The 15,230-nt window shown below is 35.1% G+C and overlaps 1 protein-coding gene across 1 annotated transcript; it reads right to left on the minus strand.

Annotated features, from left to right (window-relative positions):
- Window positions 5,268–8,406, minus strand: LOC104736476 (beta-glucosidase 32). The gene is made up of 13 exons (XM_010456471.1): window positions 8,186–8,406; window positions 8,027–8,096; window positions 7,841–7,896; window positions 7,647–7,722; window positions 7,436–7,513; window positions 7,239–7,326; window positions 6,886–7,141; window positions 6,601–6,719; window positions 6,285–6,502; window positions 6,135–6,172; window positions 5,857–5,959; window positions 5,654–5,762; window positions 5,268–5,549 (listed from the first exon to the last, which is right to left on the minus strand). The coding sequence occupies exons 1-13, from the start codon at window positions 8,336–8,338 to the stop codon at window positions 5,309–5,311; spliced, it is 1,605 nt and encodes a 534-aa protein (XP_010454773.1). The 5' UTR covers window positions 8,339–8,406; the 3' UTR covers window positions 5,268–5,308.

The raw sequence follows: 15,230 nt of genomic DNA on the forward strand, positions 1-15,230 counted from the left end.
GATAGAGTTCGGGAATACCATCCTGATAACTTATTCTGCACTCTATCTTTAAGGTAGCTCAGCATCTGAATTTTGGAACTGGTGAAGCATTCTGGTAAACCTAAATAAGTCCCCGCTCCTCCTTGGTTCACAATTTCTAGACAATCTTGAATCTCCAATTTGCTTGCTTCAGGAACTCTCTTCCCAAAAGTGATGGAAGACTTATTGGCATTTATGACTTGCCCTGAGGCAGATCCATAAGCCGCTAGGATGTTTTATAGGACATTAACTTCTTCACCATTGGCTCTACAGAGAAAAGACTGTCGTCGGCAAAAAGCAGATGATGAATAACCGGACCATCTATAGAGAATTGAAAACCCGAGATTCTCCTTTACCTTTGAGCTGAGTTTAGCAGGTGCGTGAGACCCTCGGTGCATAACACCAACAGAAAGGGAGATAAAGAATCTCCTTGCCTTATCTCTCTCTCAGGATTGATCATTCCATAGGCCTTATCATTTATGAGAGTAGAAAAAGTTACAGTTGTAACACACTTCATTATCCAGGAAATCCATGTCTGATGAAAACCTAAGGCTGAAAGCAAGGATCTTAAATAACACCATTCAACCCTATCATAAGCCTTTGACATATCAGATTTAACTGCCATATACTCGGAGGAAAATGGCTCTTTGGTGTTCAACGAGTGGACCACTTCATGTGCAATCAGAATATTGTTTGTTATCAAACGATCAGAGACAAAAGCTGATTGATAATCAGAAACAATCTGAGGCAACAAAGGCTTCAATCTGTCGACTAACACTTTGGAGATCACCTTGTACATGACAGAACAAAGGCTTATGGGCCTAAGATCCAGCATTGAAGAAGGATGAGGGATCTTTGGGATTAAGCACAAGTGAGTGTAGTTCCATTCTTGAGGCAAAAATCTATTGGAAAAGAAATTCTGAACCTCGGCAGTGACCTGGGCTCCTACTATACTCCAGTAATGTTGAAAGAAGAGCGTAGACATACCATCGGCTCCCAGAGCACTAGAAAGATAATATAAAAGACCACCTCTTTGATTTCAGCAGAAGAAACCACACTTATTAACTTATCGTTCATTTCACTTGAAACTCTTGGTTGAAGGTCATGAAACAGATTTGCAAAAGGAGCCGGATTGGATGACTTGTAGAGATCTTGGAAATATGCAGAAGCAACTTCCCCTTTAGAACCTTCGGAGAACTGATTATTTCCATTGGTGTCCACCAATCTCTCAATTCTATTCCTTGATCTAGACTTCTTCACCGAAGCTTGGAATAATTTGGTATTACGATCACCACACTTCATGCATTTTTTCCGGCTTTTTTGTCTCCAAAAGATTTCTTCCTCTCTATAAGCCTTAGCCAAATCTTTTTTCAGGCTAACATCTCAATAAAATCTATGAGAGAGCATAGATTGTTGAACATCCAGGTCTATCTCAATCTTCCTGATCTTGTCTTTCGAGTTAATGGAGTTGGCTCTCTTCCAAGATCTTAAAGCCCTTCTACAACCACGAATCCTTGCAGCTAATGGGAAGTTCAAAGTAGCAGTGGTAGAATACCAAGCTTGAGAGATGGTCTCTTCAACTCGAGGTTTGTGCAGAAACCTGCTGTCGAATCTGAAATTACCATAATAAGAATCTTGGGAGACGATTAGCTTGACAAGGACAGGCCTATGGTCAGATCCTCTCATTTCCAGGAAATGCTGCTTTGAGGCCGGATAGGAATTGAACCAAGCTTGATTACCAAAAGCTCTATCCAATCTACTCTGAATCCACAGGTCGTACCTTCTCCCTGCCCACGTGAAACTATTCCCATTACTAGACAGTTCCTCTATTTCATAGTTTCTCAGCATATCATTGAAAGGTCTAAAAACGGAGCCACATCTTCTTGGTCCTCCTATCTTCTCACCATTATGACAAATGTCATTGAAGTTACCAAGCATAATCCAAGCATCTTTTCTAAGCCTGCCAAACCTAGTGATCCGTTCCCATACCACTTGTCTTTTCTTGAAATCCGGATCACCATAAACGCAAGATACAAAAAAATAATCAGCTCCAAACTGGACTTGCATTTCGATCAAGTTTTTATCCGCAAAGTGGAAGTCCACCTTAATAATATTCTTCCAAAAGATATCTAAGCCTCCACACCAACCAACATGCTGGATTGTAAAAACACGATCATAACCTATCAGTTCTTGCAAATCTAATAATATATCTCTACTGTGCATCGTTTCCATCAAGAACAGCATCTCATGGAAGAAGGTTTTTCGCAACTCCTTGAGACGAGGAAAAGTCAGATCTTGAGACCGTCCCAAGCCCTGACAATTCCAGCTTAAAATGCTCATTGATGAGTGGACGATCCCTCACTTGGGATCACCTTTCTAGGGTTAAGCTTGATGAATTTGCAGTGCTTGAGCCCTCCTCAACTGCTTTTATCTTCTCAATGATTCTCTTTTCTAAGCCAAAATGAACCTGTTGATGATTCCCATCAATGTTTGGTAGTTTCGGCTTTTGGGGTCTATGTCTATCTTTAACCTTTTTTGGAGCAGTGCCGGAAGAACCGGTTACATAGGAACCAATCCTATAAACCGTTGCACCCTCCTGGAAAGGTTGGGACAAAGCTAAGCAAAGATCAGGATTCTCTGAGCCACTACCTGCCGGCTGCTCTGGACCCAACTCCGACGTGGACCACTTCATGTGGTCATTAGAAGAGAGATCATGTCCTGGTAGAAGATATTTCTTGGAAATTGTGGCCACTTTGGATCCCGTAACATCAGTCGAATCAAAGCTAAAAACTAGATCCTTATCCGTATTGACATCTTGATAGATAATAGGAGGAGGTTCAAGTCTAAGCACCGGTTTCCTAGCAATGGGATCCTTCTCAACTTCTCTAACCGAATTTTGAACTCTGTCGACTTTAACTTGAAAGTCTTTTTTGGTATTTGCACGCAGATATTGTCTCATCCCCTCTAAGACCTCCTTTGTAATTTGATTTCTCCCGGTGGTAGGGTCAATACCAACTTGATCCTCTTTAAGAATCCCATACAAAGGATCAGACTCTTTGAGGAAGGGCGTCTTAACATGCTTCTAAATAACCTTACCACCTCTTCTCACATCGGCTTCCGTCTCTCGTTTCTTTATAACAATTGGACAGTAGTCAACATCATGAGTAGCAGACACCAAGTGGAAAAAGACTGAAATCTCAAGGAAGAACAGCTACTAAAAACATTCAAGTTCTTATCGATTTGAGCTAAAACAGGGTGAAAAGATACTAAACAGTGAATTGCGGCTAAAGGAAAAATGTTTTTCCACTCAAATGTTCTCTTCTCGACCTAGACAAAAACTCTAGCTCAGAAAGAAGTTCCTATGCCCAAAAGAGGGAAAATCGACTACACATTACCTTTTAATCATGGCATTTAATCAGGGAAAATAGACGATTAATTTCTATTTTTTTTAATTATTATCTAAATATTTACTACATATTGTGAAGACTTCTGTTGTGGACAATACTGCTACAATATGGTGTGTCACAAATTATGTAACAAATTTACTAGACATTTTTTTGTAACTACCCGTAACTATAAATCTACGTTTACTCACACAAAAGCTACAAATTAAATAACCTCATAATTTGTCACTAATTGGTCATATTATATAGCTATATTTTGCTATAATTATTTCAGTAACATGTACCGTAACTATTTAGACGGTTTTTACTAGTGACATATGTAAAGGAGGACGCCATTTCTAATACTCATTTTCCCGTGACCATATATGTATCATATATTTATTGGGTCTATTGTAGTTTTTAATGATTAAAACAGAATTTTCTAAGTTTTTGTTAGTAAATGACGAATAGCTAAAAACAAAACAAACAAAAACTATAATGAAATCAAAAGGACGTGATTGGAATTGTAAATTATTATTATGAAGTAATAATAAAGTAAAATCAATGTGGCCTTGAGTTAGTGGTTGAAACCTTTTAAACAAAAAAACGTAGGTCTTTAGCAGAACATGAGTTTGACTTCGAAGGACTACAAGAGTTAATCCAGATTAAAGAACGTTTCCGCCATATTGATGCCAATCGATAACGTTCCATGTAAATCGTTTCTTTTAGGCGCCTCCAGAAAAAAATAAAATAATAGACTAATCATATATGTTTTTGCAGTTGTTAGCAGCGGTCATGTTGCATATACAAAGTCGTCAAATATGATACAATAGGTAGTCAATACTATAAAGTAATCATATTTTGATTAGGATAAATGTGGGCACAAGTCTTCCACTTTCCAAGCAAGGTCGTCAAGTAAAATAGTCAATATATTATGATTGGCTGACGGCACATCTTGACTTTTTCATACTATTCGACTGACATTATTGCTTTAATTAATTAAGAATGATATTTTACATCATGCGTCTTGAAACATGCTTCTATGCTTCTAAGTTTTCCCAGGAGAAAAAGAGACAAAATGAACCACAATAGAAGATCACCCAAAAATAACTGAAACGCACTGACTACCACTTGCCAGGAGATTTCTTAAGAAGAAAAAGAGTATGTGATAAACGTTTGCAAATAAATCCAAATATTTAAACAAGAAAGATAATTTTGTAAGCTCAATGTATTTCTTCCAAAAATATATGAATGATTTTTAATGGCCTACGGGACTTTACTAATAATTTATATTATCATGGTGTTATATGCATCAATTAACACGTTTGTCATGGTTTATTCATTTTTTTTCACTTCATGTTCCTAATTAATCTAACATGTAGTCAAAAATCTTCTTTTAAAGTTTTTAATTCATTTTGAACAGTTATTAGCTTATGATATGTAAATTTTAAGAAAATAATTGAATATAATTGGTTTAGACTTTAAAATTTTTAAATAACAAAAATATACATATATAATTAAAAATTAATATGATTTCTTACCATGTATAAAAAGCATTAAAAATAGATTGATTAGAAAGCGGGAAAAATAACCAGCTAAATGTTGTCAGTATTTCAGAAACAATAAAAACTTAAAAAAACTAATTAGTGTATTACAATAAAATCGTTCCTTTAATTGAGAAGAATCGAATGATAATAAGCCTTTAATTATGACTCTCGAACCATAAGTTAAAATCAAAAGAAATTGATACTGTATAAGATACTACAAGAATTTGGAAACTTAAGAATACAAAAATATACATATATCTCAATAATAACATATTCTTATTACAAGAAATTATCAAAAAATAAATAAAGAATCAGTTAATTACTTTTCACAGTTGAATATTGTTTCCCCACCAACCGAGCTTAAGTCATCTGTAATGCAGACCACCAATTCTTGACACTCTTAAACAAATCCAACGGCATTGGCTTTTCAGATCTTTGAAGAAAATGTTTGAACCATTTGGCTGAGTTTTTAGCATGTCGTTTTAGACCATCTGCATAGTCAACGTAGTAAAGACCGAACCTCACTGCATAACCATGTTCCCATTCGAAATTATCCAACAACGACCATGTAAAATAGCCTCTCACGTCGCACCCGTCATCTCTGCATATTTGCATACATTAAGTTAACTCTTTGATTATTCCAGGACTTTAATAATTAATCATATAGTAATCAGTTTTTATTCTTAAATAGTGAAAATTTCTTACGTGATGGCTTTTTGGAGTTGCTGAAGATGTTTGTGGTGGTACTTTATTCTCTTTGTATCTTCTAATATCTCTTCACGTGTCACTATTCCATTTTCATAGTCATCGAAACCTATACATTTTCACGTGGTTAATTACTTTTTTTTTTAACCAAAAAGAATAGATGAATATATATGGAAATGTTGATATGTTTATAGCGTTCTTACCGTTTTCAGTAATGTAAATAGTTGGATTATTATATTTGTTTTTAATATAATTGAGAATCTTTCGAAAGCCTTCCGGATATGACCAGAGAATTTTGGATCCATCCTGAAATTGAAGAAAAGATGTTCAGACTTTACAATAAAATTGGAACTAGGAAGAATGATTTCTCTTGATATGTGATGCGATGGTATCACAAATGCTTCTTGGCTCCTCTGTAATTTTCACTTATCATGTTTATTAAATGGTATCGTTACTACCAAAAAGAAAAGTTCGTACATACCGATTCTGATGAGATGTTGTCGCCGCTACGATTTGTCACTAATAGAAGAAAAGTGATAAATGTAATGTAAAGTCATTAGTTGTAGGTTCATTAGTATTTTCTTGGTAATAAAATTAGAAAACCAGATAAATCTGTTTTATGAGAACTAACTTTTGTATTGGAGGCGTTGATCGGTCATGAACCGAGGCCGTGAAAGATCGACGTGAAGATCATGAGCAACGAACCGTGCTGTGTAGTAATTTACTCCGATAAAGTCAAATGAATTTTTAACCATGATAGATTGCTCTTTGGTGAAAGAAGGCAATCTACTTCCAGCATTTGTCTTAATCGACTCTGGATAGTCTCCAAATACTAAAGGGCTGAGATGCCTAAATATAGTAGTAAGATAGACAAGATTAGAAATCTATATATTTTTGACTTAAGATAATGAACTGATAACATGAAATGAGTTACATAGATGACCTACCAACCGGTATTGAAAGCAAGAGCTCGCTCAACTGCTTCTTTATCAGCATTGGAATCAATGTCATATGGTTCGAACCAATAGGGAGACAACACTATGCCTATCTTAGCATCTTGTGAAATCTGTTTCACAAATACAATTGATCAATAAAAATGTTATTTCTTTTTCCGTTTAATTCCTATTTTCGTAAATTAAGTGACATGACCAAACCACCTTTTTGAGATCAAATTAAAAGTCATGTAATTAGAAGCATCTATATCTTAGAAAACATTGCCTCATCTTATATACCTTGTCACATTTCCTGAACTCTTCAACGGCAGCAGCATGAGCAAGAAGAAGATGGTGAGAGACTAAATAAGGCTCTGTGCCTGAATCACCAGCTGTACACAAACTGTTTACCCATTTTGAACATCGACCCATTGCCTTATTCCCTGCATCATAACCCGCAACGCTATAGACATATGGCTCGTTGAAGGTTGTCCACATATTGACTTTGTCTCCAAACTCCTGGAAACAGAATCTTGCATAGTTTCGAAAATCATCTCTGTATTAAACAGCACAACAAAAAATATGTCAAAGAGCAATTTTTAAAATTTATACATGGTATAATTAGTATGTATGGATCTAAGATTTTAACTTACATGATTCGAGGACTTAAAAAGCTACCATACTCATCATCAAGTGCTTGAGGGATATCCCAATGATAAATTGTTATAAAAGGTTTTATACCTGCATGTATGTTGATATAAATAGTCTGATGAGAAAAACTCCGGACACAAAGCTATTCATTTTATATCCAAATCAAATAGTTCGAAATAATTAAGCGTATGACTCTAACCGTTCTCGATAAGTTCATTGATTAGATTCTTGTAGAATTGAACCCCTTCTTTATTGACCCCATCACTTAGCTTTCCACCTGAAAATTTCATATTCGAAAGAGGCTAGTAAAAGAATTATCAAATATTCAAAAAGGCAAAAGCATTTGTGTTATAGTTTCTAGGAATATTACTTCATTCCAAAAAAGTAGAAAATAATAAAATTGTACTTACTTGGTAATATTCTTGACCAGGACAGGGAGAATCTGAAACTATCCATATTCATTTCCTTTATTAGTTTGATGTCGTCCTGCTCAATTTTTCAAATTACATAATTAATATAAGTTGTTACATTAAGAAATTTTGTTCCACTGTACATACTAATACAGCAAAAGTATAAACATTAAGGAGGTTATGCATGCACAAACCTTATAACGATGATAAAAGTCTACAGCAATATCCCCATTGTCCATGTTCGTCCTTTCTGTAAAAATGTTAACCTGTTACTTACTAGTTACTACTACTATTTATAATTGATCTCGTACATATATAGAAACATTTCAGAATATATAATAGTACGAGAAACAAAAATATTAACAAATTAGAAAGTGAACCTGGGAATGCATGTGTAAAATTGTCCCATATGCTCGGACTCCTCCCTCCTTCTTCTACTGCACCTTCATACTGCATGACATCCATATATAACTCAGTATGGTTACTTTGTATTTGTAGTACACTATATAATTTGCAACGTCAGTACATTACAAACGAACCTGGTAAGCAGCAGAAGCAACGCCAAAACTAAAATTAGGAGGAAAGCTATAGCGATTTAGTGGAGTTGTCGAAAATCTCAAAGATCTTCCCTCTGCAGCATCCCATGATGCTACACATAGTGTGATTACGAGTGCAATTAGCTTAATTATCATTTTCTTGGATGTTAATTAGCTCAAACAAAGTTTTAGGAAACTATATAATTTTTATTTGAGGCTCAGGATATATAACTTGAGAGGATTGTGAGAAATGTTAATGCATACATCTCCTCTTATATGGAGAGATGTACCGTATTTTGTTAACTAAGGAATCTTAGGAATTGATTTTTGTAAGTATTAAATAATCATATTCTGACCGAAACGGGTTGCCCTTTAATGACTTTTGTTTTATTTATTAATTGTGACTCAACAAACATTTAGACTGGAATGATTCAAATGGTTATTCCTATCTTGTAATGACGTTTTTATAAGATAAGACAAATTACAACAAGGCTTTTGCCCCCCAAAAAAAAAGAGAAGACAAATTACAACATATCACGTTAAGCCTGTAACTAAACAAGAAACAAGTATTTTTGAAATACTTTATCTAATACACACACGACACAACATCAATCAAAACGAACATATATTTTTCGAAGGCTACACCAATATTGTTGTGCGTTTCGAAAGCTCTCGGTCGCTCAAATTAGAAAACGTGTAAGAGATCCATAAACAAAACTATATTCTTGAAGTTTATAACTGTTATTGAAACGTTGAAAAAAAATGAAAGTATTATAATGAAAACTATATTATAACAAAAATAAGCTCATAAATGTAATTATCAATAAAATTGAAATTCAATAATAGATTCATATAACAAGAAATAGGAAATAATGAAGGGGGATTTTTAAAAATACACATTTTTCTATGTCACTTTTCAAAACTACTTTTTCATGTTGTTTATTTTCAAAAATACTCTTTTTAATATATAAAATGACTAAATTCTAAACCATAAACCCCAAATACTAAACCTTACCTCCTAAAAACTATACTCTAAATATAAAATAGAAAACTCAAACCTAAAAAAAAATTCTAAAAATTAATTTAACACATTATAATTGTATAAAAGAAGATAAAAATGAAAATGTTAAAAAAGAGTATATTTGAAAAAGGTATCTTAAAAAGAGCATTTCTAACAAATTCTGAATAATGAATCATAAACAAAACAAATTCTTGACTCCGTATATATATATATATATATATATATATATATGTAATATGTATATTAAGCTTAATCCAAACATATGTTTCTCCTGAATTTTGAAGAAAGAAAATAAATAATAAGATCATTAATATATTCCCTCTAAACTGAATTAGGTGGACTGCAAAAACTAGGCCTAAGCATTCGGGTACCCGTTCGGGTTCAGTTCGGGTATTTCGGGTTTTCGGATTTTTGGGTTTAGAGGTATAGAACCCGTTCGGGTATTTCTAGATTTCGGATTCGGATTGGGTTCGGTTAGGGTGTTTTGGGTTTGGATTCGGATTACCCAAAGATCACAAAATTCAAAACTTTAGTATCCAATTTAGTCTAAATTATTCAATAATACGTAATTTATCTAAAAATTTAGAGTACTTTTTACCCAAATTTACTAATAAACAGTTTAAATACTTCAAATTATTGAAAATATCTAAAAATCTGAATATTTTAGTCATTTATATTATTAAAATTATAAATATTACTAATATATTACTACTATATATTAATAATGTGGATATATTCGGATACCCGTTCGGATTTCAGTTCGGATCGGGTTCGGATTTTTGGATTTAGAGATTTAGAACCCATTTAAGTATTTTATAATTTTGGATACAGGTTCAGATCGGGTTTTGTGGATCAGGTTCGGATCGGATCTTCGGATCCGGGTATTACAGTTAACTAAGATTGGAATGTAATGACAAATGCATTTAGAAATATGAACAATATTCTTTTGACATTTTTACGTTTTGATCGGACGAGAACGCTCTTCCTCTTTCTCTTCCTGGCTATAAGTATAACTCTACTTATAGAAGTGATAGTTATTAATGTATATGACAATAGAAATGTGTAGAAAATACATAAAAAGGTTATATTTTGTTTTATACTTATTTTGTTCGTATGATTGATTTACATCGTCTTTTGATGATAAAGGATAATTTAACGTTACAAAATTGAACGAACTGAAGATTTTTATTTGCATAAAATAATTTTCATAATAGTATCTAAATACATTTACAATGACTACTACTTATTGTCTCATTAAAATAAATATATTCATGAAGAAATATTAAATATATAAACAATGTGTTTCTGCAAAACCAATTTTACTAACGTCATAACATCATCTGCAAAACTGACGTGTCGTCGCAAGAGAGTTTGAATCAATGATTTTAATTTACTCTTATTTTTTTAATAATATTTACATTTACATACAATTGTATTTTTCCAAAAAGAAAATGTAAATAACACCTAAAATTGAATTTTGATATTATATTTCTAACTGAATTCTGTTCTTTATTTACATTTTCATAAAATCTTTAAAATGAATTTTAAGAACTCTTGGTTCATATGGTGTGATAATATAAAATTGATATTATAATAATTCATATGGGTTAAATCTTAAGTATTATACAAAAATTCTACATATTCAAATAAAATTTAAAAATATATACTACACAAACAATTTTTAAATTCAAAATAATATTTTTTTTTCATATGAATGTAAAATTATATTCAACAAAAAAATTGTTTTACAATAAATACAACATTTTACAAAAAAAAATTGAAGTTTTAAAAAATTTATATATGCTGGGAGCATGGGTGTGGAACCAGTAGCGAAGCCGGCCTTTGTAAGTCGGTGACATCGTTAAGGTGTATAGGCGGTTCCGAGCGTTCTTAACGATCATACCAATGATGATAGGGGCTGGAGCCTGGAGTTGGAGAGTCTCCATGCTGTGGTCGGTTACGTTCGATGCATAAACTGTGAACTGTGAGTTTAAAATTGTACCTTAACACAAAAGATTTCAAACGTGGGGATGAGTGTAACGCCCCCAAACAGTCTTATGGCCAAACTTGCCCAAAATGGCCTTGGGACGCTATTTTGGAAATAGTCACCAACGATCCGGCCGAGGTTCTAAAATCCATTTAGTCTTTTAGCCAGTCCATCGATGATATTTCCACCACTTTAGACATCACTTAGGCTTGCCAACCCTCATGATGCCCAAGTGTTGAGCCGATCCGGACTAGGTCATTATCAGCCATTACTCGTACACGAAATATAAAACCGATTCTTCATTAAATAAAAATATTTCACAAGGATAACAAAAGACTTGTAGAGTTTTGTGGCTAGGCCTAATGCCAAAAAGATTATACATAATTGTTTTTGATAAAAGAACATATTTTTTTCTTTACACAAAGGCACAAAATAAAACTACTCCGCGCTCCTATCGTCTAACACACCCTCTAACTTCCCTCTAGTGGTAACCTGCAGGACAAAATTCTATCACAAATAATCTAAGATTACTTAGTGAGTCTCAAGGGTCCCTGCAGAAGATTAGATTCCCATCCCAACCCCAGAGCACAAGGAATCAATCACTACATCACAACAATCAAATAGAGAAAGCATGCAGAAGGTAATAAGCTAAGCAAATAACCACAAGCAAGCAATCAATGCAACATGCAAAACTTGAATAAAAGAATATTGTTTTAAACAAGTTTTACTAGGGCCCAGATATGCTGCCTTCCATCTTTTTCCCTTGTTATAACCGCATTACAACCACAAAGGCATGCAACCGGTACAAACACCAACTACACCGTCGTGTATATAGCTCCAGCCGAGGTAGCGAACCAAGACCGAGCTCTTCGCATCAGCATGCAAGGCTATAACAAGCTGCATGTTAAGACGGTTTCACAGGGAAGGTCAGACACGTCTCCATTCTTAGTGCGCTTATGGCTGGTTGGACCTCCTGTCACGAACGCCACACACTAAGACCATCTAACCGTTAAAAATTAAGTTTATGGTCTTAGAGAACACATAAAATTCAAACAAACACAATTAACCTCACATGCAATAGATCGAATAAACGGATCGACATCCACATTTATGATCTACCATGGATTTCACCTTAACATTTTACTTAAGTTTACGGGTTTAAAAATCACATAAACAACAAGTAAGAATGCGAAACGTCACATGCAATAGATCAAATAAACGGATCAACATCCACATTTATGATCGACCATGGAATTCACCAACCAAAATGCAAACTCCAAGAAAACTACCAAGAAAATCAAGAAGAATGCAACTATGCACATGCAAACCGACTCTAGTTCGGGTCTCCCAACACCGAACTAAATCGGATCAATGCTCCCTGAACTCACTGTTTTTCAAATAACTCAAGCTTCTCAAAATCGAAATCTTGCTAGCTTCCACCCCCTCTCGCAGATGCAACAACTTCGATCCACTCTTCTCACACTTAAGCAAACAAAAACTCTATACTTCTCTCCTCTCTCTCCAACAGCTTTTGGACAAAGCTTTTGAAACGACCCGACCCGTTTTTTTTAATTAATAATAAATAATAAATAATAATAATAATAATATAAAAACTACAACTAGTTGTCCCATACCCACTAGCCACCTAACCACAATCACAACCAAACAGCGGAAAACAAATACCAATGACCAAAACAATATCCAATAATCAAATATAACCATAAACCAATATCCAAATCATCAGAAAACATGGAACCAACAACTTAGCAATGTTTCTAATGACCCAACTCTAGCAACCTAGCAATGCCAGACAACATCCAATCGAGTCCCTAGAACATCCTCCTCTTCATTGCCTTGATTCCACGATCACACTTTGCCTTTACCTGCACCACAAACACAAATTGTAATGCATGAGTATTTCATAAACACTCAGTAAGGCAATCCTCCCACCTACTGGGCTATATACACCAGCAATAAAGACATCTCTAACCATCAACCAACAATCAACAATCAACAAATAACAAAGCAGGACTCTACATCGACCGACACCAACATGTATCGACCGACACCACATGGGGATGCATCAACCAACACAAGGGATGCATCGACCGATGCAAGTTACACATGCATCGACCAACACAAGGGATGCATCGACCGATGCAAGTTACACATGCATCGACCGACACTCGCACTGCATCGACCGACGCATGCTCGACATAACACGAAAACCCTAAGGTTTTACGTGTCGTCCTCGCACTTGCATCGACCGACACTCGCACTGCATCGACCGACGCATGCTCGACATAACACGAAAACCCTAAGGTTTTACGTGTCGTCCTCGCACTTGCATCGACCGACACACAAAGTGCATCGACCGATGCAACATGCCGAGCATCGTGTTTTCCCCGAAGCTTCTCACCGGATCTTTGTTCCTGCAACCACAAAACTCGATCTCAAGCCACAAGAAAGCTTCCTAACGTCCCAACTAACCATCTAACAAGCCTAACAACACATAAACAAGCAGATCAGAGAAGCTCTAGCTTAGATAAGCCATGGTCCTGCACTTACCTTTGCCACAGAAGAAAACCGACCAAAACACAGGAAGAAAATGTTCCTAGGACGCTTCTACAACGATCCCAGCTACAGATCTCTACAAAAACAGCTTCCAACTCCAAGAAATCACCAAGAACACTCAATAACACCAAGAACTCTTCTTTCTCTCTTCTTTTCTCTCAAAAACGGCTAAACTCGCCGAATGAGACAAAAACCTTGATTTAAGGGTTTTTCTTAACCCAAAACGCAGCGTTTAACTTAAGTCAAAACGCAAAAACTCAACCCTGCATCGACCGATGCACAACCTGCATCGACCGATGCAATCCCTAAACCGGGATTTCGGTTCGCGGGTGTTACATCTTTCTCTCTTCTCTTCTCCAAATGAGAAAGAAGAGTGACTTATATAGAGAGTGTGGACGAATTACTCACGCCACACGCAGGGGGTTGAGGTGTCATCGCCTCATTACTTCTTCTTACACTTGTCCAAAACGAGGTGATGATGTGTCTCTCTCTCATTTCTCCACTCACAAGTGGCGAGTGGAAGAATATTCCCTCCCACTTCTCCCATTTTCTATTATTTTAAACACTTAGTAGAAATTCCACTAATATTTAATTAATTAATATTTAATCACCACTAACTCTACTTTGTGATTTAAATATTCTCCTTAGTGGGTTCCTTCCCACTATCACACATCTCATCCCGGCCATGATCCCGTTCAACGGTCCTTGGTTCGCTAATCTGTCCGTTCTGCGTACGCCTGTACAATCGACAGTATGACCGACCATTTGGTCGAATTTTCTCATCGGGTGGCTAATCGATCCCTTGATCGACTGCCGGTCGATTGCTATCTCTTTGATCACCCCTTGGTACCTCTTTCCAGTTTAGCCTGTCCTTACCTCCGCGTCCGTCCGGCCCGTACCACGTTGTGCGGATCACTACAATGAGTCTACTAGAACAGGAAGGAGAGACTCCCACCTTATCGTGAATCGTTGATCGAGTGTATTCCGATAAATATAATAGCTTTTGTAGAAAGAAATTACAGTAAAATTATTTAATAATTATATTACTCTACTCATAGTGCAAATTGTTATCTAGTTAGTGATGCCATTCTAGCAAAAATTATATAAACAAATTTTATTATATGTGACATTAATTGTTAGAACTGTTACAAATACTAACATTATTTGTAATAATTGACATGATGTAATATTAAATTATACATTTTTTTGCATTTAAACTTTGCTAAATATTTGTAAAGCACTTTTTGATTCTATATATCTTTTACACATTCCATTTTTCCAATATAAATAATAAATTCAATATAGCAATGTTGTTTGTTTCGAGTTTAATATAACTAAAATAAATAGTGTCATCAGCCCATATATCACAACTGTTTATAATGTTGACTTATGCCTTTATGCTATGCGATGACCGTGTACGAAAAATGGGATACTTGATCCAACAATCACCGTAATCATATATGATT

The sequence above is a fragment of the Camelina sativa genome, chromosome 13 (assembly GCF_000633955.1).
Source record: "Camelina sativa cultivar DH55 chromosome 13, Cs, whole genome shotgun sequence".
NCBI lineage: Eukaryota > Viridiplantae > Streptophyta > Magnoliopsida > Brassicales > Brassicaceae > Camelina > Camelina sativa.